The 22707-nt window shown below is 37.6% G+C and overlaps 1 protein-coding gene across 1 annotated transcript in view; it reads left to right on the forward strand.

Moving 5' to 3' along the window:
* Positions 1-12382: 12382 nt before the first annotated feature.
* Positions 12383-22707, forward strand: part of LOC149160486 (L-type lectin-domain containing receptor kinase V.9-like) — a 43174-nt gene continuing 32849 nt past the window's right edge. Inside the window, exons 1-2 of the mRNA XM_089434623.1 lie at positions 12383-12528; positions 12673-12810. Of these exons, the coding sequence (XP_089290749.1) occupies positions 12383-12528; positions 12673-12810 (284 nt within the window). The remainder of the gene's footprint in view (positions 12529-12672; positions 12811-22707) is intronic.

The following is a 22707-nucleotide window of genomic DNA, read 5'->3' on the forward strand; positions in this document are numbered from 1 at the left end:
AAGGATGGATGGAAAGAATCGAACTTTTATGGAAATCTCAAGACAGATACACAATCCAACACATTGGAAGATGATTTAACAAGGATGCAGACAAACTATCAAAAAAAGGATTACAGGGAAGCATTGAGCAATGGTATTAGAGATTACATGGGAGCAGATCATATATGACATCGAGAACCTTCCAAACCTGGGTTAACCTTCTCTATGCAAGCCTCTCAAAGTCTTTATTTTGTGTAAATTTTTGTTATATAGGTTTATAATGTATAATTTTCCCATGACTTCTCTTTGGGAGAATCAACACTCAACAAGTTTCCTAAAAAGGCTGATCAACTGTTATTATAATTGCTGTGTTACTTTTTGCATGGATGCATAAATGCTCTTTTTTGAAAATTTTGAAGTTGACTGCCTGGCCACTAGGCAAAAATAGTGTCCTCTACGAGGGACTTTCTTGAGCCTCCTCGTTAGATGGTGTCATTACAAAACAAAAGTTTTTTCATCACTCTGCTGACCAAGCTGTGTTTATATTGATACAACTTTTTCTCCGCTGGATTGGTTTCAAATGTTACAGGTCCTTTCGTTGCTACAGGTTTCTCTAGAGGGGGGAGTATCTATTACAATGGGAATGCAAGTCAACAACATAGCTACAACTAATGTTTTTATCTACTTCATAGAATTTTGCCGCTGATATATGCTCTTTGATGTCATTATCATCAGAGAACTGTATCATGCATATTATGTTATCTATATTGACTTGATGTACATGACTTTCGACTTTTTTTCAGGGTCACAGTAAACTATTGAAAATCATGGGCTCTATATTTTGTTTTTTTTGCCCAAAATGGCATCTGATAAATATGCCACATGTATATCTATTATCAATATAATATATATCAATCTTTTTTCGTACTGGAAAAAAAGTTAAATAAATAATGATATTTATTTAGTAATTAATGTAATAATTATTTGATTTTAAAATGTGTATATTACTTTAAATTTTGTTAAAAAATTATACGATTGTGTTTATTTTTTTAATAATTCTTGTTTTCCATATCATCAAAAGTAAAATTATTAATTATCTTGTATTAAAATTATTAATCATTGTGTATTAAAAAATTCTTAGATCAACGTGGATGCATGCATAATTTGGTAGTTTTTTAAGAATAATTATTTCACATCTGCCGTCACTACCATCGCCTTGGCTCTTCAAGCTTCCAGAAGTCACCACTGCCTCGCCGCCTGCATAAACAAAAGGGCAACACTGCTTAAAAATATATATATTTTTAGTTGATATAACCCACATAAAAATCCGCTATAAATAGAAGGATCTGCTAAAAATTATACGACTGTGTTTGTTTTTTTTAATAATTCTCTTTTCCACATCATCGAAAGTAAAGTTATTAATTATTTTGTATTAAAATTATTAATCATTGTGTATTAAAAACTTCTAGATCAATGCAGATGCATGCATAATTTGGTAGTTTTGTAAGAATAAGTATTTCACATATGTCGTCACTGCCACCGCTTTGGCTCTTCAAGCTTCCAGAAGTTACCATTGCCTCACCGCCTGCAGAAACACCGCCTCGCCACCTACAAAAATGAAAGGGAACCACCACCTAAAAATATATTTTTTTAATTGATGTAACCAACTTAAAAATTTGCTATAAATAGAAGGATCACAGAGAGGCGGAGATCATCCACTCTCGGTTTTTTATTGTTGGTGTAATTGAGCAGTTGTAGTTGCAGTTTTCTATGTTTTTCCTAATCTCTTATGTATTTCTGTTCTTTCATTTGGCATCAGAGCTAGTTTGGAGTTCATTGGAAGTCTTTATTCCTTGATGTTCTTTCATCTGGTATCAGAGCCAGTTTGGAGTTTGTTGGAAGTCTTTATTCCCTGAGATTTTGTGAGAAGCCATTGTTGTGTCCCTAAAATTCATTGTTGCGTGAGGATGAACAGAACTGTTGTGTAGAGCGCTTGTGACTGAAATAGTTGGAGTTTTTTAATGCTACACTGAAACCATAATTGTTGTGCAGTGCTAGAATATGAGAGTGAAGTATTTATTTTGTGAGGATCCATTGTTGAGCATGGTCGAATAGAGCTGATTTGTGAGGCTAGTGTGCAATGTTTGGAGGGGGCATCATGAAGTTTGAAGGAGTCAGAAGAAGAGATAAATCTGCCATAAGTCGCAACTACAAATGTTGTAAGCTATTCTGTCATGATAGTGCCAATTTTTTATTGGCAGATTTTATAAGTAGAATTATTTTTCAAATTCCATGTTTGAAGGACTTCATAGAATGTTTTTTGAAATTCAAAGAATTTTCAATTGTTGAGTAGATGGGGACATTTATGTTATAAAGTTTCCAGCAATTTTATCTACACGTTAAAGGAAGGAATTTATATTAAACCTCTACTTGCTTTGGCATTGGATATATTTATTTTGCCATCTGAGTTTTTTTGTCTCACTGTGTGTGGCTCTACTTAGATTAGTTAAAGTTTTTTTACCATTGTGGATTGAGTCAAGGAAGAGATTTTTTTTGGAGAAATTAAAGTACTTTGTAAACTAATTTAAAATGGCTTCAAATACCAATACTACTAAGTCAATTCCTATTTTAACTGAGAAAAATTATGATTCTTGGTTTATTCAAATGAGAACATTGTTGCGTTCTCATGATATTTGGGGATTTGTTACTCATGGGTATCCTGAGCCTTCTAATGAGGCAGCAGAGATGGCTCTTACAAATGTTGAACAAACGTTGTTGAGAGAAAACAAAAAGAAGGACAATAAAGCTCTTGGTCTTATTCAACAAGGTTTAGATGACATGATACTTTCAAAAGTATCAAATGCAGAATCTTTGAAGAAGGAATGGGACATTCTTGAATCCTGTTATCAGGGTGTAGTGAAAGTAAAGAACGTCAAGTTGCAGAATTTGAGAAGAGATTTTGAGAATTTGAAAATGAAGGACAGTGAAACTGTGGATGCTTTTATGACTCAAGCCATGAGTGTTGTTAATCAATTGTGACAATATGGAGAAGACCTCTCAAACAAGAGGGTGATCGAGAAAGTCCTTCAAAGTTTGCCAAAGAAATTTGAAGCGATTGTTGTATCCATAGAAGAGTTCAAGGACACAAGTCAAATGAAAATTGAAGAGTTGACTGGTTCGTTGATTGCACATGAATCCAGGATGTCAAGATATGATGATAGCATGTTGGAGAATGCCTTCAAAACTCAGCTTCAATTTCTTAGAGGAAGAGGTAGATGAAGATCGAGTAATAGAGGATGAGGCGGTAGAGTAGCTGATCAAAGACATCCGCGAGATAATTATTATCATGAAGAGAAATATCAGCAATGTCCTCCTAATTTAAGGGGGAGTTACAATAGAACCTGGCATCGAGGAAATCAAAGGTATGATATGTCTAAATTTCAATGTTATTATTGTAGAAGATATGGCCATTTTTCCAATAAGTGTTTGGAGAGGCAGGCAGATGTTGGTAAGCAATCTACACACATCTCAAAATAATTTGAAGACAGTCAGAAGCCAGTGTTTATGACTTGTAACGTAACTCAAGAATGTTCGAATGATATTTGGTTTTTAGATAGTGGCTGAAAAAATCACATGATTGGAAACAAGGATTTGTTTTCCAATCTAGATACCAGTATTCAGTCTAAAGTCAAGTTGGGTAATGATATTAAGGTATGTGTTAAAGGGAAAGGAATGATTGTTTTTTATACTAGAGATGGTGATAGAAGAACAATTGATGATGGTTATTATGTACCTAGCTTGAAATGGAATTTATTGAGCATTGGACAATTGATAGAGAAAAAGTATAGAGTGTTCTTCAATAATAATGTGTGTACTATCATTGACAAATATCCAAGTAAGCAACTGATAGCAAGAGTAGAAATGACAAAGAATAGGATGTTTCCACTTGTAATGAGAAATGAATTGACTCCCTCCTTGAATTCTTACAAAACTAAGAATTTCGACGAGTCGTGGTTATGGCATTTAAGATATGGTCATTTATATTTTGGTGATCTAGATTTGTTGCAGAAGAAATAGATGGTGAAAGGGTTACCTAGTATTCAACAACCAATGAGCTCATGTGAAAGTTGTATACTTGCAAAACATCATAGATAGAAATTTGTATCTGGAGTTTCATATAGGGCGAGAGCTCCATTGGAGATTGTTCACACAGATTTATGTGGACCAATGTAAACACCTTCTTTGGCGAGTAATGTTTACTTTTTGACTTTTATTGATGACTATGGTTGAAAAACATGGGTTTATCTTCTGAAATAGAAATATGAAGCATTTTCTGTATTTAAAATATTTAAAGCTATGGTTGAAAAGGAAAGTGGAAATCATATTAAAATTTTGAGATCAGATAGAGGTGGTGAATATATGCTAACAGATTTCATTGAGTTTTGTCAATTGCATGGAATGAAGAGGCAGTTTACTACATGTTATACTCCACAACAAAATGGAATAGTTGAAAGGAAGAATCGAACTATTATGAATATGGCTCGAAGTATGTTGAAAGAAAAGCATTTACCAAATGAATATTGGGGAGAAGATGTAGCTTGTGTTGTTTATATTCTTAACAAAAGTCCGACTAAGAGAATGAAGGATCGAGTTCCCGAAGAAGCCTGGAATGGTAAGAGTTTTCATATACATCATTTAAGAAATTTTGGTTGCATTGCCTATGCACATGTTCCTAAAGAATTGAGAAATAAGTTATATGATAGAAGTGAGAAATTCATTTTTATTGAATATAGTGACGAGTCTAAAGAAAATAGAATTTATAATCTCATCACCGAGAAATATATTATCAGTAGAGATGTTGAGTTCAAGGAAGAAGAATCTTGGGATGGAAGCATAGATAAATCTGTTGTGGAGACAACTCTATTATCTCATGGAGATGATAATGAAAATGAGAAAGAAGAACAAGGTGGACAACCAATTCCATATACACTTGCTGCAAGCACCTCATCAAGGCAATCACCAAGAGTCAGTCCATTACAATTCAGAACATCGATAAATCATGAACATGGCAAACCATCAAGTTATGGTGGACAACAAACAACAGGATTAGAGGTAAGTAATGATTCTAATCCTACAATAGCTACATTGAAGAATAGAATTAACAGTCAGAAGACTAGAAGCTTAAAGGAATTGTATGAGCAGAATGATGAAATAGATCAAGTTTCAAATTTTGCATTACTTACATATGATCCAGTAAATTTTGATGAAGTTGTGAAAGAAAAAGTTTGGATAAAAGCCATGGATGAAGAAATTGATGCTATAGAAAGAAATAATACTTGGGAACTTGTAAATTTGCCTGAAGGTAAAAATACTATAGGTGTTAAATGGATTTACAAAACTAAAGTGAATGCTGAAGGTGAAATTGAAAAGTATAAAGAAAGACTTGTAGTTCAAGGGTTCAGTCAACAACCTGGTATTGATTATAATGAAACTTTTGCACCTGTAGCTAGACTTGACACAATAAGAATGGTATTAGCTATTGTTGCACAAAATAAATGGAAAATATATCAGATGGATGTTAAGGCTGCATTTTTAAATGGTTTTCTGGAAGAAGAGGTTTATGGGAAACAACCTCTTGGATATGAAATTGATGGTCAAGAAGATAAAATTTACAAATTAAAGAAAACATTATATAGATTGAAACAAGCACCCCGATTATGGTATAGTAGAATTGATGAATATCTGAATAACAATGGATTCATCAAGAGTCCAAGTGAGCCAACTTTGTATACAAAATTAAACGAGGATGGAAAAAAATTGATTGTGTGCTTGTATGTTGATGATTTGATTTTCACTCGATATATCTCAATAGATGATTTTAAGACAATCATGAAAAGAGAATTTTATATCACTGATTTAGTCCTAATGAAATGTTTTCTTGGTATTGAAGTAACTCAATGTGAAGATGGTATTTTCATTTGTCAATCTAAGCATGCAAAGGATATATTGAAAAGTTTCAGGATGGGAAACTGTAAGCGAGTTGTAAGCCCAATTGCAATTGGTACAAAACCCAATAAGGATGATCATGGTTCAGATATTGATCCAACCTTGTTTAAACAATTGGTTGGAAGTCTTATGTATTTGACTGCAACAAGGCTCGATATAATGTTTGGTGTAAGTTTAATTTCCATATTCATGGAGTCTTTGAAGAGTACCCATTGGCTAGTTGGAAAAAGGATTTTAAGATATGTTGCTGGAACAAGGAATTATGGTATCATGTGTGCATCTGACTTAGATTTTAAACTAACTGGATATATAGATAGTGATTTTGCAGGCAATATTGATGACAGGAGGAGCACATCTCTGTATGTGTTCAGTTTTGGTTCAGGTGCAGTTTCATGGGCATCAGTGAAGCAATCCATTGTGACTCTATCATCAGTTGAAGCAGAGTATGTTGCAGCCACAACAACAACATGTCAAACTGTGTGGATGAGAAGAATTTTGAAAGAGTTGTTGCATGAACATAAAGAACCCACTCATATTTTCTGTGACAACAAATTTGCTATTGCATTATCAATAAATCATGTTTTCCATAAGAAGAGTAAACATATTGATACGAGGTATCATTTTATTTTAGAATTAGTAAGCAATAATGAAATATGTATGGAGTTCTGCAGATCAAAAGACCAGTTTCCAGACATTTACAAAACCGTTGGGAAAATAATTGTTTCAAACTCATAGGGAAAATGTAGGCATATGCATGGTGTAACAACATTTTGATGTAGTAGCAAAGTTTTGTTCTTTTTGTGAAATAATTAAGGGGGAAAATGTAAAAATAATTATTTCACATCTACTGTCACCGTCACCACTACTACCTTGGTTCTTGAATCTTCCAGAAGTCACCACTGCCTCATCGCCTCACTACCTCTAGAAACAAAAGGGTAGCACTGCCTAAAAATATATATTTTAATTGATGTAACCGACATAAAAATATTCTATAAATAGAAGGATCACGGAGAGGCAAAGATCATCCACTCCCAGTTTTTTATTGTTGGTGTAATTGAACAACTGTAGTTGTGGTTCTCTATGCTTTTCCTGATCTCGTCTATATTTTTGTTCTTTCAATTTTAATGAAGATCTGAATTATCAAAGCTGACCGATGGCCTTAAACAAAAGTGTAACATATAGTTGTTTTATTTTATTCAATATCGAAGGCATAAGAATGGTGTGGCTTTTCATGGCGCTGACAACAAACATGATTAGCCAAATTTAGTGGAAATAGAATGTTATTATGTGGTAACACCTAATGCTTTTATGGTTAGGTTACATGATTCATGTCGAGTTCGATGTTGATGTTGATTAGGGATGAACGATGTTGATGTTGGTTGGCAATAGCAACGAGTCAATAGCAATGGCGTTGGCAATAGTGATTCAATAGTGGTCATGGATGGATAAGATGGGATTGTGCTTTTTTTACTTCAAAAAAAATTATAATAACATATTTAGAGTATGAATGTTAGTATATTGTAGAGTTATTTGTACGTTAGTATATTGTAGAGTATGCAAACGTACACATAAGAAAAATCTAAAGTTTATATTTAATGATTGAAATAAAAAGTTTATTTACTTTCTTAAAGGAAATGATATGGTATTTATTTAATAATTTAGATAATAATATTTAATTTTAGAAAACATATATATATATAATTTTATATATGGTTAAAAAATAGTATATTGTATTTCAAAAATATATTGATAAATCTAATAAAGTATTTTTTTCAAATATATATTTAGAGGTCACACAGAGTTTGAACTCCCTCTGATACCATATGTAACAACTCATAATTTAAATATACAACTAATTAGATTCATTATGTGATTTATAATCAATGCACAACTATTCAACTAATTGACATAGAATTTCGAAAAACATGAGCATAGACAACTTACTTGTAGCGATGACATTCGTTACTTGTGATTTTGCAATTGAACACTACTTGAATCTCGATAACCACAACAATGTTTTGGGATTACTCTCCACCCAACCATAGGCTCAGCTGCACATAATCTTTCTATAGCTAGTCACCCCTGAGTCCTCAGTCAATGTACTACTACCAAGGTTTCATTTGCCTCTCAACACTCTTCTCCCGAAGAATGATCATCTCATTCCCCTCTTTGTCCATTAAATAGAACCAACTGTTCCAAAAACGAAAGGGAATTGGAAAAGGATCTGCATGCACACAATCCACGTGTCAACATGCAATTTTTATTTCTTTATTTTAAGTTTTACTTAATTCAATATTTCTTTTAATCTAACTCTTCCTTATTTTATTCATTGTAACTTTTTGTTAACCTTACTAATTTTTATTATTTTTATAATTTACATTTATATATATTTATTTACAACTTTCATTATTTATTAGTTTATTTATTTACTATTATTATATTTTCTTCGTTATTTATTATTTATTTAATATTATTATCTTTTATTTATTATTTATTATTTATTTACTTATATATATTAATACTATTTATTTTATTTATTATTTATTATTTTTATTATTATTAGGGGCATTACAATAAGGATGTATGTAAGTAGTTGGAGACAGAGTTTCATAGTAGTTATGGGAGCTGAGGAGGGTGGTGATAATGTTGAGGAGTATGCATAGGCTAGTTGATTGTGCATGCCCCTTACTTCGTGGTTGTTTCGTAGTGAAGTTAGTCCCAGTGATAGGGTCAGAGGTCTAGTTGAGAGTGAGGGTGTGAATTGTTGGGTTTAGGGCCCAGGAAACCCGACCAGTTTTCACGCAGTCAGCAGTTGCATGGTATGGATGCGCAATTGGAATGCTACTTAGTTGAGGGAGGCCTCGAAGCTTGAAGCAACTTTCCTGATGAGCTGGTAACATTTGTCCCTTCAATTCACCTTCTTTGGCCTGGAGCGGTCTCTAATCAATTCGGTAGTGTATATATCTAGCTTGGTTGGTTGCTCCTAGTGAATTTTGGGGAGTTCTGCCCTGGAGGGCTTTTGTGTTCAACTATCTTGCAGGGTGTAGAAATTTGGCTGAGAGGGCTACTCAGGTTTTGGTGGCAACTAGGAGAGTTGGTAGTGGGTGGTGTCTTAATTCTGCATTGTTTGAATGTTGCAACTTGGTACTTTGTGGAATTTTCTAGTTTTTCTTAGTCTCACTCCCTTCGGTGGGGAGTCTCCACACACCAGTCTTTGCTAGTTGTTCTTGCATGAAGTGGGCAGGGGCTAGGAAAAGGATACACTATGGGACTTGGTGTGTGTTTACTTGGTTTAATAAAGAGTGTAAAATGATTCGCCAAAGGGGTTGGGGCATGCGTGGCAGAGCTCCTCGGTGTGATATGTCATCCCGAGTTTGTAGAGTAGTGGCTGAGCATGGTAGGGGTGGACACAATGGTGTGTCTCATGGAGAAATGGCCCAATAATTTGGACCAGTGCTTGGGCTAGCAACCGCCTCGCCCTCCTTGGAATCAATAGCTAGTTAGCTCCAACTGGTCATGGCAGACTTGGGAGAGATGAGGCAACAACGACATGAAGATAGAAATGAGTTGATCACATTTTTGAATGACATCTAATACAACCAATGGATGATGATGGATAGATGGATTCTATCTAGCATAGCCAATGATGCACGGTGGAGCAGTTGGACCAAATTGACGAAAGCATCGATTGCTTGGAATACCATGCTCATGATGGAATTTCACCCCTGGACCCCCTAGATGTCGGGCAAGGCCTGACACCTCCAAGAAATTTCTTATAATGATTTGTTTTGTTTGTATTCCCAAATTTTTTGGTGTATCCGTGTTTATGACTTGAGTTTTGGATGTAATGTATGACATTTTGGTTTTTGTTTTCACATAACTCTCCTAGCTAATAAATCCGGTCAGAATGCAACAAGGAGAGCAAGACAAAAATAGCAAATTAAATGTAAATTTTTGAACAAATAATAAAATCTTTTTGCCCGATAAAAAAACACAAACTTAATAAGAATTTGCTTAAAATTATTACTGATAAAAAATCTATTATATTCTAATTACTAAATAAAAAATTATTAAGAAAAAAAAACAAAAAAAATTAATTCTTATTAAAAATAAAAAATAATACAACTTCAAAACTATATTTATATTTATTGTATTATAGAAAATAAAAATTAGATATTTAAAAAAATAATAAAAAATAAAACATAAATATTTTTATTATATATATAGATTATTTGTAGTATTTCCTGCTGCTAGCCAAAATATCCATCCAATAGAATATTTGTAGTATTTAAGTATCTTTTCTTGAAAAACAAATATTTTATTAATGAGCCTATATTGTCTTATATTTCTATTAGTTATAGAATAATAAGTTGATAGTAAAGACTAAAAATATATCAATTACATATTTTTATTAGTTATAAAATAATATATTTCTAATCGAGTTTAGGCTCCTGTGATTCATATCTACAAAATAAATAAAAAAATCGGTAATAATCACATCAAGTAATATTTGTTGACGCGTTTAGAACTAACCAATGTTTAGTGTGGTTCATCGTTAGGACAAGATGAAGAATCAGATAGATAGAGATATTCTTCGGCTATAAAGAAACACTTACTTTTGACTGGGTAATGTTTACTTTTTGACTTTTATTGATGACTACAGTCGAAAAACATGGGTTTATCTTCTGAAACAGAAATCTGAAACATTTTCTGTATTTAAAAGATTTAAAGCTATGGTTGAAAAGGAAAGTGGAAATCATATTAAAATTTTGAGATCAGATAGAGGTGGTGAATATATGCTAACATATTACATTGAGTTTTGTCAATTACATGGAATCAAGAGGCAGTTTACTACACGTTATACTCCACAACAAAATGGAATAGTTGAAAGGAAGAATCGAGCAATTATGAATATGGCTCGAAGTATGTTGAAAGAAAAGCATCTACCAAATGAATATTGGGGAGAAGATGTAGCTTGTGTTTTTTATATTCTTAATAGAAGTCCAATTAAGAGCTTGAAGGATCGAGTTCCCGAAGAAGCCTGGAATGGTAAGAGTTGTCATATATCTCATTTAAGAACTTTGGTTGCATTGCCTATGCACATGTTCCTAAATAATTGAGAAAGAATTTAGATGATAGAAGTGAGAAATGTATTTTTATTGGATATAGTGACGAGTCTAAAGCATATATACTTTATAATCCCATCACCAAGAAATATATTATCAATAGAGATGTTTAGTTCAAGGAAGAAGAAGCTTGGGATGGAAGCATAGATAAATTTGTTGTAGAGACAACTATATTATCTCATGGAAATGATAATGAAGATGAGAAAGAAGCACAAGGTGGACAACCAATTCCATATACACCTGCTGCAAGCACCTCAGCAAGCCAATCACCAAGAGTTAGTCCATTACAATTATGAACACTGATAAATCATGAACATGGTGAACCATCAGGTTATGGTGGGCAGCAAACAAAAGGATCAGAGGTAAGTAATGATTATAATCCTACAATAGCTACATTGAAGAATAGAATTAAAGGTCAGAAGACTAGAATCTTAAAGGAATTGTATGAGCAGAATGATGAAATAGATCAAGTTTCAAATTTTGCATTACTTGCATATGATCCAGTAAATGTTGATGAAGCTGTGAAAGAAAAAGTTTGGATAAAAGCCATGGATGAAGAAATTGATGATATAGAAAGAAATAATACCTAGGAACTTGTAAATTTTCTTGAAGGTAAAAATACTATAGGTGTTAAATGGATTTACAAAATGAAAGTGAATGCTAAAGGTAAAATTGAAAAGCATAAAGCAAGACTTGTAGCTCAGGGGTTCAGTCAACAACCTGGTATTGATTATAATGAAACTTTTGCACCTGTAGCTAGACTTGACACATTAAGAATGGTATTAGCTATTGCTGCACAAAATAAATGGAAAATATATCAGATGGATGTTAAGTCTGCATTTTTAAATGGTTTTCTGGAAGAAGAGGTTTATGTGAAACAACCTCGTGGATATGAAATTGATGTTCAAGAAGATAAAGTTTACAAATTAAAGAAAGCATTATATGGAATGAAACAAGCACCCCGAGTATGGTATAGTGGAATTGATGAATATCTGAATAACAATGGATTCATTAGGAGTCCAAGTGAGCCAACATTGTATATAAAAGTAAACGAGGATGGTAAAATTTTGATTGTGTGCTTGTATGTTGATGATTTAATTTTCACTAGAGATCTCTCAATAGATGATTTTAAGACCAGCATGAAAAGAGAATTTGATATGACTGATTTAGGCCTAATGAAATATTTTCTTGGTATTGAAGTAACTCAATCTGAAGATGGTATTTTCATTTGTCAATCTAAGTATGCAAAGGATATATTGAAAAGGTTCAAGATGGGAAACTGTAATCCAGTTGTAACCCCAATTGCAATTGGTACAAAACTCAGTAAGGATGATCATGGCTCAGATATTGATCCAACCTTGTTTAAAAAATTGGTTGGAAGTCTTATGTATTTGACTGCAACAAGGCCCAATATAATGTTTGGTGTAATATAAATTTCCAGATTCATGGAGTCTCTAAAGAGTACCCATTGGCTAGTTGGAAAATGGATTTTAAGATATGTTGTTGGAACAAGAAATTATGGTATCCTGTATGCATATGATTTAGATTTTAAACTAACTAGATATACAGATAGTGATTTTGCAGGAAATATTGATGACAGGAGGAGCACATCTGGGTATGTGTTCAGTTTTGGTTCAGGTGCAGTTTCATGGGCATCAATGAAGAAATCCATTGTGACTTTATCATCAGCTGAAGCAGAGTATGTTGCAGCCAGAACAACAACATGTCAAATTGTGTGGATGAGAATAATTTTGAAAGAGTTGTTTCATGAACAGAAATAACCCACTCATATTTTCTCAGACAACAAATATGTTATTGCACTATCAAGAAATCATGTTTTCCATAAGAAGAGTAACCATATTGATACAAGGTATCATTTCATTCGAGAATTAGTAAGCAATAATGAAATATGTATGGAGTTATGGAGATCAGAAGACCACTTTGCAAACATATTTACAAAACCGTTGGGAAAAGAATTGTTTCAAACTCACAAGGAAAACATAGGGGTATGTATGATGTAACGACATTTTGATGTAATAGCAAAGTTTTGTTCTTTTTGTGAAATAATTAAGGGGGAGAATGTAAGAATAATTATTTCACATCTTTCGTCAACGTCATAGCCACCGCCTTGGCTCTTCAAGCTTCCAGAAGTTACCATCGCCTCACCGCCTACAGAAACAAAAGGGAAGCACCACCTAAAAATATATATTTTTAATTGATGTAACCGACATAAAAATATGCTATAAATAGAAGGATCACAGAGAGGCGGAGATCATCCACTCCCGATTTTTTATTGTTGGTGTAATTGAGCACCTGTCGCTGTGGTTCTCTGTGTTTTTCCTGATCTCCTCTGTATTTATGTTCTTTCAGTTTTAATGAAGACCCGAGTTATGGAAGCTGACCGATGGCCTTAAAAAAACGTAACATATAGTTTTTTTTTATTCAATATCGAAAGCATAAGAATGGTGTGACTTGTCATGGTGCTGACGACAAACATGATTAGGCAAATTTAGTGGAAATAGAATGTTATTCTGTGGTAATGCCGAATGCTTTTACGGTTAGGTTACATGATGCATGTCGAGTTCGATGTTCATGTTGATTGGCGATGAATGATGTTGATGTTGGTTGGAAATAGCAATGAGTCAATAGGAATGGTGTTGGAAATAGCGATGGAAATTGCAATTCAATAGCGGTCATGGATGGATAATATGGGATTGTGCTTTTTTTACTTAAAAAAAATTATAATAACGTATTTAGAGTATGAATGTTAGTATATTGTAGAGTTATTTGTATGTTAGTATATTGTAGAGTATGTAAACGTACACATAAGAAAAATCTAAAGTTTATATTTAATGATTGAAATAAAAAGTTTATTTACTTTGCTAAAGGAAATGATATGGCATTTATTTAATAATTTATATAATAGTATTTAATTTTAGAAAACATATATATAATTTTATATATTGTTAAAAATTAGTATATTGTATTTCAAAAATATATTGATAAATCTAATAAAGTAATTTTTTCAAATATATATTTAGAGGTCACACAGAGTTGGAACTCCCTCTGATACCATATATAACAACTCATAATTTAAATATACAACTAATTAGATTCATTATGTGATATATAATCAACACACAACTATTCAACTAATTGACATATAATTTCGAAAAATGTGAGCAGAGACAACTTACTTATAGCGATGATATTGGTGGGCTCTAGTATTGTAGCAATAATGCTACAACTCCTGGAGCTTCCTTCTCTAATTTTATCAACCTGGTAGTTCGTAACAAACTTGGAAGCGACGGTGTTGTATGCACAAGTACTAGCTCTTGTCGCAGCTGTCACTTGGTCAGCTAGCACAAGTCCGCTAGGGCTCAAGCCAATTTCTATGAGCTCTGAGAAGAAGCTTTTTAACCGATGAACGAAAGCTAACTCAAAGGAAATTAACCTACTTTGCAAAAATGAACTGAAAGCCAACAAGAAATGAAAACCCTAGCAAACCCTAATTCTACCAGCTAGTCCTACTGATGCAACGGTGAGAATGCAAACTACTGAAAGTGATGCCATTAATTCTATTGAGGTGAGATGCATGTGTCTAGACTACTTTCATCTGAAGAGAACATATTTTTGTATTTTTGCTCAAGTTGTTGGAATTATTATGCATGTGCTTCTAACTTGGTTTTTACTGTGCAGGGGTAGGTTAAGGGGAGAAATTCTTGGAAGAGGTAAGGAAGGCTCAGAGAGGGTCTAAGGAGTCCCTAACATCCTTTCAGAGAGTTTCACAAAGTTTGGATGCCAAGCAACCGTGTTTATGAGCTTCTACAGGAAGTCTGCAGGGGTTCTACAGGATGTTCAGAATTTCTACAGGAAGTTCAATAATTCCTACAGGATGTCCTATGATCGGATTTTTGGGTGATGGATGAGTGGAAGAGGCTCCATGGATGGATAGGGAGGTAGGGGAGGAGTTTGTAGTGACTCAGTGAGAGAGAGATGAGATGAAGAGGGGGTGTGCTAAACTAGGTTGTTTTAAAGAGGGTAGTAGGAATGGAAGGTCGAAAAAGGTGAAATAACGAGGGTGATAGATTGGTTGAGAGACAGGGGTCTAATTGGGAGATGAGTAGTTGGTCTGGGCACGGCTTAGAAGGATAAGAGAGTGAGGGAGTAGTACTGCACAGTGTAAACGAAACAAATCATCCACGTCCTGCACATAACCGAAATATCATGATCCTATTCTAACTGTTTAATAAAACCAAAGAACAGCAACGTTATTGCTAAGGAAAATCATGCATGGTACTGAAGCAAAGAATCATTCCACAAGATCTGAAAGCATGGACAACTATTACAGCGAAAACATTGTATCAAAGATTGCATGAACATGTAAAACACTGTTTTTGGTGGGTGGCACTGTCTGCAATTCCAGCCCCTAAACAGAGGTGAAAAGGAGTGTGCAGTCAACCCTTTTTGGAACTCTTATTAACTCCAATCTCCTTACTCTATTCTAAACTACTGAAGCAACTTTGTTCATAAAACTAACCTACTTAACCACACCAAGAAATTCAACTCAGCTAACTGCGTTTCCAAATGCATGTAAAGGAAAAGAAATACAATGTTGAAAGAAAGGTAATGATACAAAGGAAGGAGGCCTTAGGCTCTCAGGTTGGGCCCAACCCCGAGAGCTATGGCTCCTTTAAGAACTCAGAACTGAACTCAAATCTGCCTGCTTTCCATTAAAAGATAATAATCATAAGTCCAATAACATGCCAAAAATGGCTTACAAAAGAGCAAAACAGAGCTAACAGCTCATAATCCAGAATATGCAACAAGGTTTCAAAAGTCCTTTTCGAAGGCTACAGCCTCATCATTTATACATTACGAGGGCCAAGCTGGCCTCCTAAATTAGTGGGATTTGGCTGACCAAACTAAGAGTGATCTGCTGCTTCCTCAAAATCCGTTTGGCTGCCTTCTAACTCGGTGGTGGTGGTTGTTGGAGCTCGGAGTTGGGGGTGAAGATCACGAGGAAGGCCATTCAATGCTGTGGACAACCTTCCTACAAAATCTCAATCCCATCTTGGCTGTCTCCTAGCCCTCATCTTCGTGGTTTTGCTCCATTAAATGTCAAAAAACCTGAAATAAGCACGTGTTAGCCACCTAGGAATAGTGACTGCCCTCATTCATACAAATGACATAAATATACTAAAAAATGATGCATAAGTTATGAAAAATAAAGAGTTGAGCAAGGGTAGTTAGGCCAAATGAGCCCAAAATGTTACCAAATTTGGGGCTCATCATCACCCCCCAGCTAAAATGATTGCTCATCCTTGAGCAACTAATCCAGCTCCTCGTTCTTCATTGCCTTTACTGCCACCCTCACATCCCAAGCTTCTGCAGTACTGTCCTCTTTCCTGACATGGAACCCAGCCTTTCTTTCCACCTCTTCCCACTGTTCATGCTCATCTTTCTCTGTGCTGCCTTCCATCAATCCTAACAGCAGAGGTGGGCTTAGCTTGAGGCCAATCCAGCTGGCCTGGAGCTTCTGCATGGATTTCTTATAGAGGGGCACCCGTACTAGAGCTTCCCTCATTCGAGTTGGAGTGTGATATTCTCTGATCTTTAGACTGTGGGCCAATGTGTTCCATCGGCGGGTGCAAGCTTGAACACAGTTGTCCCCTAATAGTCTCTCCATATCCTCGAAATGCGTTATGGCCTGGGCCTACTGATCCATATATTTCAGTGAAGCTTGAGGGTCGGTGGATAAGTGTTGGTGTGCCGATATTAATGCAGTTGGATCCCCTGGCTCTGCTCTAATTAGTAATGGATCATTCAGCTCTCGGTTCATGACCGCTTTGACTTCTGCTGCCCTTTTGTCTTCATGGTTCAACCATGAGGCAAATGACATTAACTGCATATCCCCTAAGACCGTGTTGGGATCCCATGAAGTCACATTAGGAAGGGCCAAATTATGGAGATAGAACTCCGATAGTTTGGCCTTATCCTCTGATGAACTGGTATTGCATAATTCAGTGAACTGCTGCGGGTCTTGGAGCTGAGAGATACCTCTTTGTGCTAATGTATTAATCTGAAATTGTAGCCATTGATCTCTCAAGTGCAGCCTAGAGGATTTGGCCGGCTGTCTACATTGTATAGCATCCATGGCCCAACTGGCCATGCAAGCCAATTGTGCCTCTTTCTGCTGCAACTGCTGTTTGAGAGCTTGTATCTCAATTTGTGCTTGCAGTTCTGTTTCCTGTAGATGCGAGGTTGGCTCCCCAAGACCGACTTGCAGTCTTTCTCTGCCTTGCTGTTCTGCTGTGATGTCCCCTGAGGATGTGCCCGTTCCTTTCCTCAGCTCCTATAGCTGCAGTCTAAGTTTTTCGTTCTCTTCCTGTAGGAACACCCGCTGGCAATTTGCCACGTGTTTGGCCATAGCTAACTCCTTTCGTGCCTCCTTGAGTTGTTCCTCCAAGGGGCCTATATCTGCCACGCCTTTTGACTTAGCTATTTTCATCCACGTGTGCGTTCTCACTCTTTCTTCCTCCAACGCGAAGAAAAGTGGCACAGTGAATTTTTGTGGTATAATTTTTCCAACTTCTAAGAAATTATAATATGAGCTCAGACTTGGCTGAGGACTAGGCTCCGGAATATGCTCTTTCTCTTCTTCTCTTGGTGGCTCTACTTCGTCTTCCCTCGGTGGTGATGAGGGTGCTTCTCCCTCCATCCTCTCTGTCTCCTTAAGCCGGGCTAAGGTTTCCTGTAGAGCAGCCTCAGCATCCTGTAGCCGGGCTTTTGAAGCCAACTGGTCTAACCTCTCTTTCCAAGTAGTTGTTTTCGGGCTCCCCCTCTCATAGGTGACTGATATCTTTGAGGGGGACCTCTCCCTGGGCGAAGTAGGGGTATCCTCTATAGTAATTGGGCTGCTGGACGGAGGTTGTGGCCTACCTGTTTTTATTCTTACACTTCTCCGGGCTTTAAAATACAGAGGGATCTCCCTCTTTCTCTTTTCCTTCGGCTTAGGAGGTGTACTAAGGGCGGCCAGCACGGCTGCTGCCTCCCTTGCAAGAATGTCGGCTTTCTTTTCCTTGGGTTTTCCTTTCTCAGGGCTTCCTGTAGAAGGCCCTTTATCAGCTGATTTCTGGCTTCCTGTAGAAGCCGGTTTTGGTTTTCCTGTAGAAACAGGTGGCACCGTTTTAGTTTGTTTTTCTGAGTGTGTTTTCCTTTTTGACTTGGTCGAGACTGCTGTCGAGGTGTCTTTACTGATGTGGACCTACTCAGTCTTGTCCACCCTACTTTGTAACCTTTTCTCTCTGGGCGTCAACATGGGTGTGTCATCCTTCTCTTTGGCAACCTTTTTCTCTTGTTTCTTCTTTTGTTCTTTCTTCGGTACTTTGGCCGTGGGTCTTTGGCCTTTTTCTTTCTTCTCTGTGGGTACTGACTCCTTCTCCTTGCTGCTGGAGGAGCCAAGCTCTTCGGTTAACATTTTTATATCGCCATCCTTCATCAGATTCCGGAAGGCTTCCCACGAGAGAGGGACTTTGTATGTGTGCAGTGCATCCTCCACGAGGAGCTTAATGAGCCCATGGTGGGCTACCTAGTCTGGTGTGCCTTCTCTCAACTTGGTGGCACATTTTGTCATAGACTGCAGTAGAAAGCAGGGAATAATTAGTTTTTTTTCTGCAGGTAGGTCCACCTGATGTCTCAATTCATTGAGTAGCCGGAAATGGTACCCATACACAATGCTGAACCGACCTTCGCATGTGATGTATTTCATAATTTGGAGGCTGACCTCGCTCCAAAGTGGCAGTAAGCTAGTTCTGCGGACCCCGTTCTTATCCTCTGAGAATTGCTCCTCTGGTGGAAAGAATTCCTTCTTAGCCTTCTGGCCTAATTTCCTCTCCTCCTTGTCCCACGGTACCCCCATTGGGAGCTCAGTGACTCGGCTGATGAATTGTGGGGTGAGTCTGAGACTCAAACCCCTGAAATTGACAGTGGCCAGTGTTTTGGATTTTGGCTTCAGAGCTCGCAAGAACTCCTCTGCCACCTCATCATCATATCCTTGCAATTTGTCGCAGAACGACATCCATTGCGCGCGAGTGAACAGCTCTACCACTTCAGGGTTCTCCCTTAGTTTCTTTGAGTCGGTCGGTTCTTTTCTGATGAATCCACCCGGCATGGTGAAAACCTGCTCTGTTAGCTGGAGGTGGCGGGTGCGTATTCAAAAACTAGCCTTTTGGGACAGAGCCACGCACACAATTTGCGAAGACTATCTACAGATGAACCTTAAAATTCACCTCCTGTGGAAAACCTTACATACACTTCGACGACAATTCATGCAAACGGAAGACAATACTTGCAATTTTTATGATCAGACTGTAGCACGTCAACTCCACCACCCTCAAAACCAATTGCATGGGAGGCACAGGTCAGGCTTACCTTATCCACTTCGCCACCTTTGACGTGAAGAGCCCAATTTTCCTCGTGGCAGCGAGCTTCCTGTAGAAACAGCGCACGGGTTCTGAAGAGCACTGCAGTGGTTCTGCTCCTTCTGTGCCGCTATCAGACTCTCGAACAAGCCGAAGACTTGGAGTGATGAGCTTTAGATAAATTTGGACTCTCGCTTGACTTCTAAACGGCTAATGATAAATGCGTGGGGTGGCGATCTAGCTGATAGATTTGAATCCGGCGGAATTCGTGGCGCGGGGGTGAGCTGTCCCTGCCGGACCGTTGGACGACGTCACCTAATCATTCTACTGCAAGTTCCCTGACTGCCGCATCATTCTCCACAGATCCGCCACCGTCATTTCTGTTAAAACGCGCTTCTCCCCGACTGGATGGTTCTCACGTGTCCACCACCCATTCTTCTTGCCACGAGCACCATTTTACACATCCGACTAGACCATCTGACTGGTTGACGTGGCCAGTCGAATGGCCATACGACTGCTCAACCCATTCATTTCATACTTGCAAACATTTCAAAGTATTATTCATGTAATTCGACGAAAGAAAGGGCGAGGCACTTACCTGTGCGGCCGCGACATGATTTTCCAGGCTTCAGGACGATGATGATTAGATTTGCTTGCTGCTGCTATTTGCACAGGCACGGAGGTCCTTCCTTTCCGCAGGCTGCTGATGGTTACGATGCTTGTTACCTGGCTGCGGGTGGTGCATGTGCCTGCTCTATTATTGCATGTTGCAGGCGATTTAATGGTGTGCACTCTAGTTGGCTGAACTGCTACGGGATTCCTGTAGGAAGTCCTGTAGCAGTTTTTCCTCCTCGGGTGCATGCTGAACAGTGGAGACGGTGGCATCTAAACCATAAACGCAGGGCCCTCGGACGGCTTTGATAAGTTTTGCATGGCATTTCTGCATCTTTTTTTCATTTGAGAAGCGCTTCCTCTGATAATTCAATGATCTGTTTTGATTGTGCAGGTATTTCCATTGCATGGCGACTGGGGTGGTAGAAGGAGGTGACAGCAGTGTGTGATGGAGAAAATAGTAGCTTGCATGCCTCCATGCCGGACCTCGGTCGTTAGATTTCCCCACATAATTAGTTCTGGGCCGTCCAAAACTCCTACAGGAAGTTTCCTGTAGAAATACAAAACTTCCTGTAGAAATTTTGTAGCTTCCTGTAGAAGACTAAACTGTGATCAAATCGTGCCCATACCTTGGAGAAGATGAGTGTTTTCGGAGGGGGTGCTGGTGAGGTCACCTGGTAGCATAATAAGGACCCTTGTCTTTGAGTTGAGGGACCTCTCTTCCTTCATAGAATACCTGCAACCTGCATGCATTGCCACATTGTGAACTTGCTGTCCCTGTTTTTTGTTTATTGTTTTTTTTTTTTGAAAGACAGCAGGGGCGCCTCAATGAGGTTTTCACCCTTACTATCTACCTTGAGCGCCTCAGAGAGGTTTTCACTCAAGGATCTTTTTCAAACCTTCTTTTTTTTTTTGAAAGACAGCAGGGGCACCTCAATGAGGTTTTCACCCCTACCATCTGCCTTGGGCGCCTCAGAAAGGTTTTCACCCAAGGATCTTTATTTTTATTTATTTATTTTTTCTCTTTTCTCTTTTTTCTTTTTTTTTTCTTTTTTTTTTTAAGATCTTTAGGGTGTGCCCAAAATAGAGGCAGAACCCTTCTCTATGACCAGCACTGATTTTTCCACAGTTTTGATGAATTCTTGCCTTGACAGAGGCTTTCTGTAGATCTTCAACCGATGCCCATTGACAAGCATAGGGATGGCCTCCTCATCAATGGTCCGAATGAGTACAGATCCATTGTCATTACATTTTTCCACTGCATATGGTCCTAGCCATCTGGTTCTCAGCTTTCCCTTGAAATCTTTATGCCTGGAATCATACAACAGCGCCCAATCTCCCGGCTGAAATTGCTTGTCATTGAGGTGTTGGTCATGCCACACCTTCCTCTGAAGTTGAACCACTTCTGAGTGAATAAGGGCCTGCATTCGGTGCTCGTCCAATCCATTCAGCTGCAATAACCTTTCTTGTTGGGCATGGCTGAGATCTAGGTCCAGCTGAGCTGCCATCCTCAAAGTATTGTACTCGAATTCAATTGACAGCAAATCTCTCTTCCCATAGACCAGCTCATAAGGTGTGAAGCCGGTTGTGGTCTTCCAAGTGGTGTTGTAAGCCCATGTGGCCTCAACCAGGCGATCTGCCCAATATTTCCTGCTGCTGCTCACCACCTTAGTCAAGATCCCTTCCAATGCTCTATTGGTGACTTCCACCTGCCCATTTGCTTGAGGATGATAGGGGGTGGAAGTCCTATGCTTGATTTTGTGATGAGCTAGTAGGTCTTCAATTAAGTTGGAGGTGAACTGGCTTCCTTGATCAGTGACTAGCTCTCTTGGGTAGCCAAATTTGTAGAAGATGTTTTCTCTTAAGCACTCAGCCACCTTTTCTTCTGTTGCTGCTTTGATTGCCTTGGTTTCTGCCCACTTCGTCAGGTAGTTTGTGCACACAATGATGTAAGATCTTTGCCTTGAAGGAGGGTTTATTGGACCCACAAAATCCATACCCCACTTTTCAAATGGCTCAAGAGTCACTTGAGGTTGGAGAGGCATTTCATCCCTTTGAGTCGGTTTCCCCATCCTTTGGCATCGGTCACATTGGCTGATATACCTTTGACATCTTGATGAAGTGTGGGCCAATAGTAGCCTGCCTGTAGGATTTTGAAGGCACTCCTCTTTGCTGCAAAATGTCCTCCACAAGGCCCATCATGACAGGTGAGGAGGATATCAAAGACTTCCTCCTCCCTTACAAAACGCCTTAAGATCTGATCAGGGCCAAGCTTGAACAGGTTGCCCCCGATCCAAGTGAATGAGGCACTTTTTCTGACGATTCTGCTCTTCTCTCTTGAGGACAGGTGCGGAGGGAACTGTGCTGAAACAAGGTAGTTTGCTATATCAGCAAACCATGGAGAGAGTACTGAAATAGCAAACAGATGTTCATCGGGCATCTAGTAATCCACTGTTCCATCCTCATCTGCAGATAAATCTAATCTAGACAAAAAGTCAGCAACAACATTTTCTTTACCTGGTTTGTCAACGATAGTCAAATCGAACTGCTGTAACAAAAGT

The sequence above is a fragment of the Pinus tabuliformis genome, chromosome 5_2, assembly GCF_031772625.1.
Source record: "Pinus tabuliformis cultivar Carrire ecotype Pingquan chromosome 5_2, CPIR1, whole genome shotgun sequence".
Lineage (NCBI taxonomy): Eukaryota > Viridiplantae > Streptophyta > Pinopsida > Pinales > Pinaceae > Pinus > Pinus tabuliformis.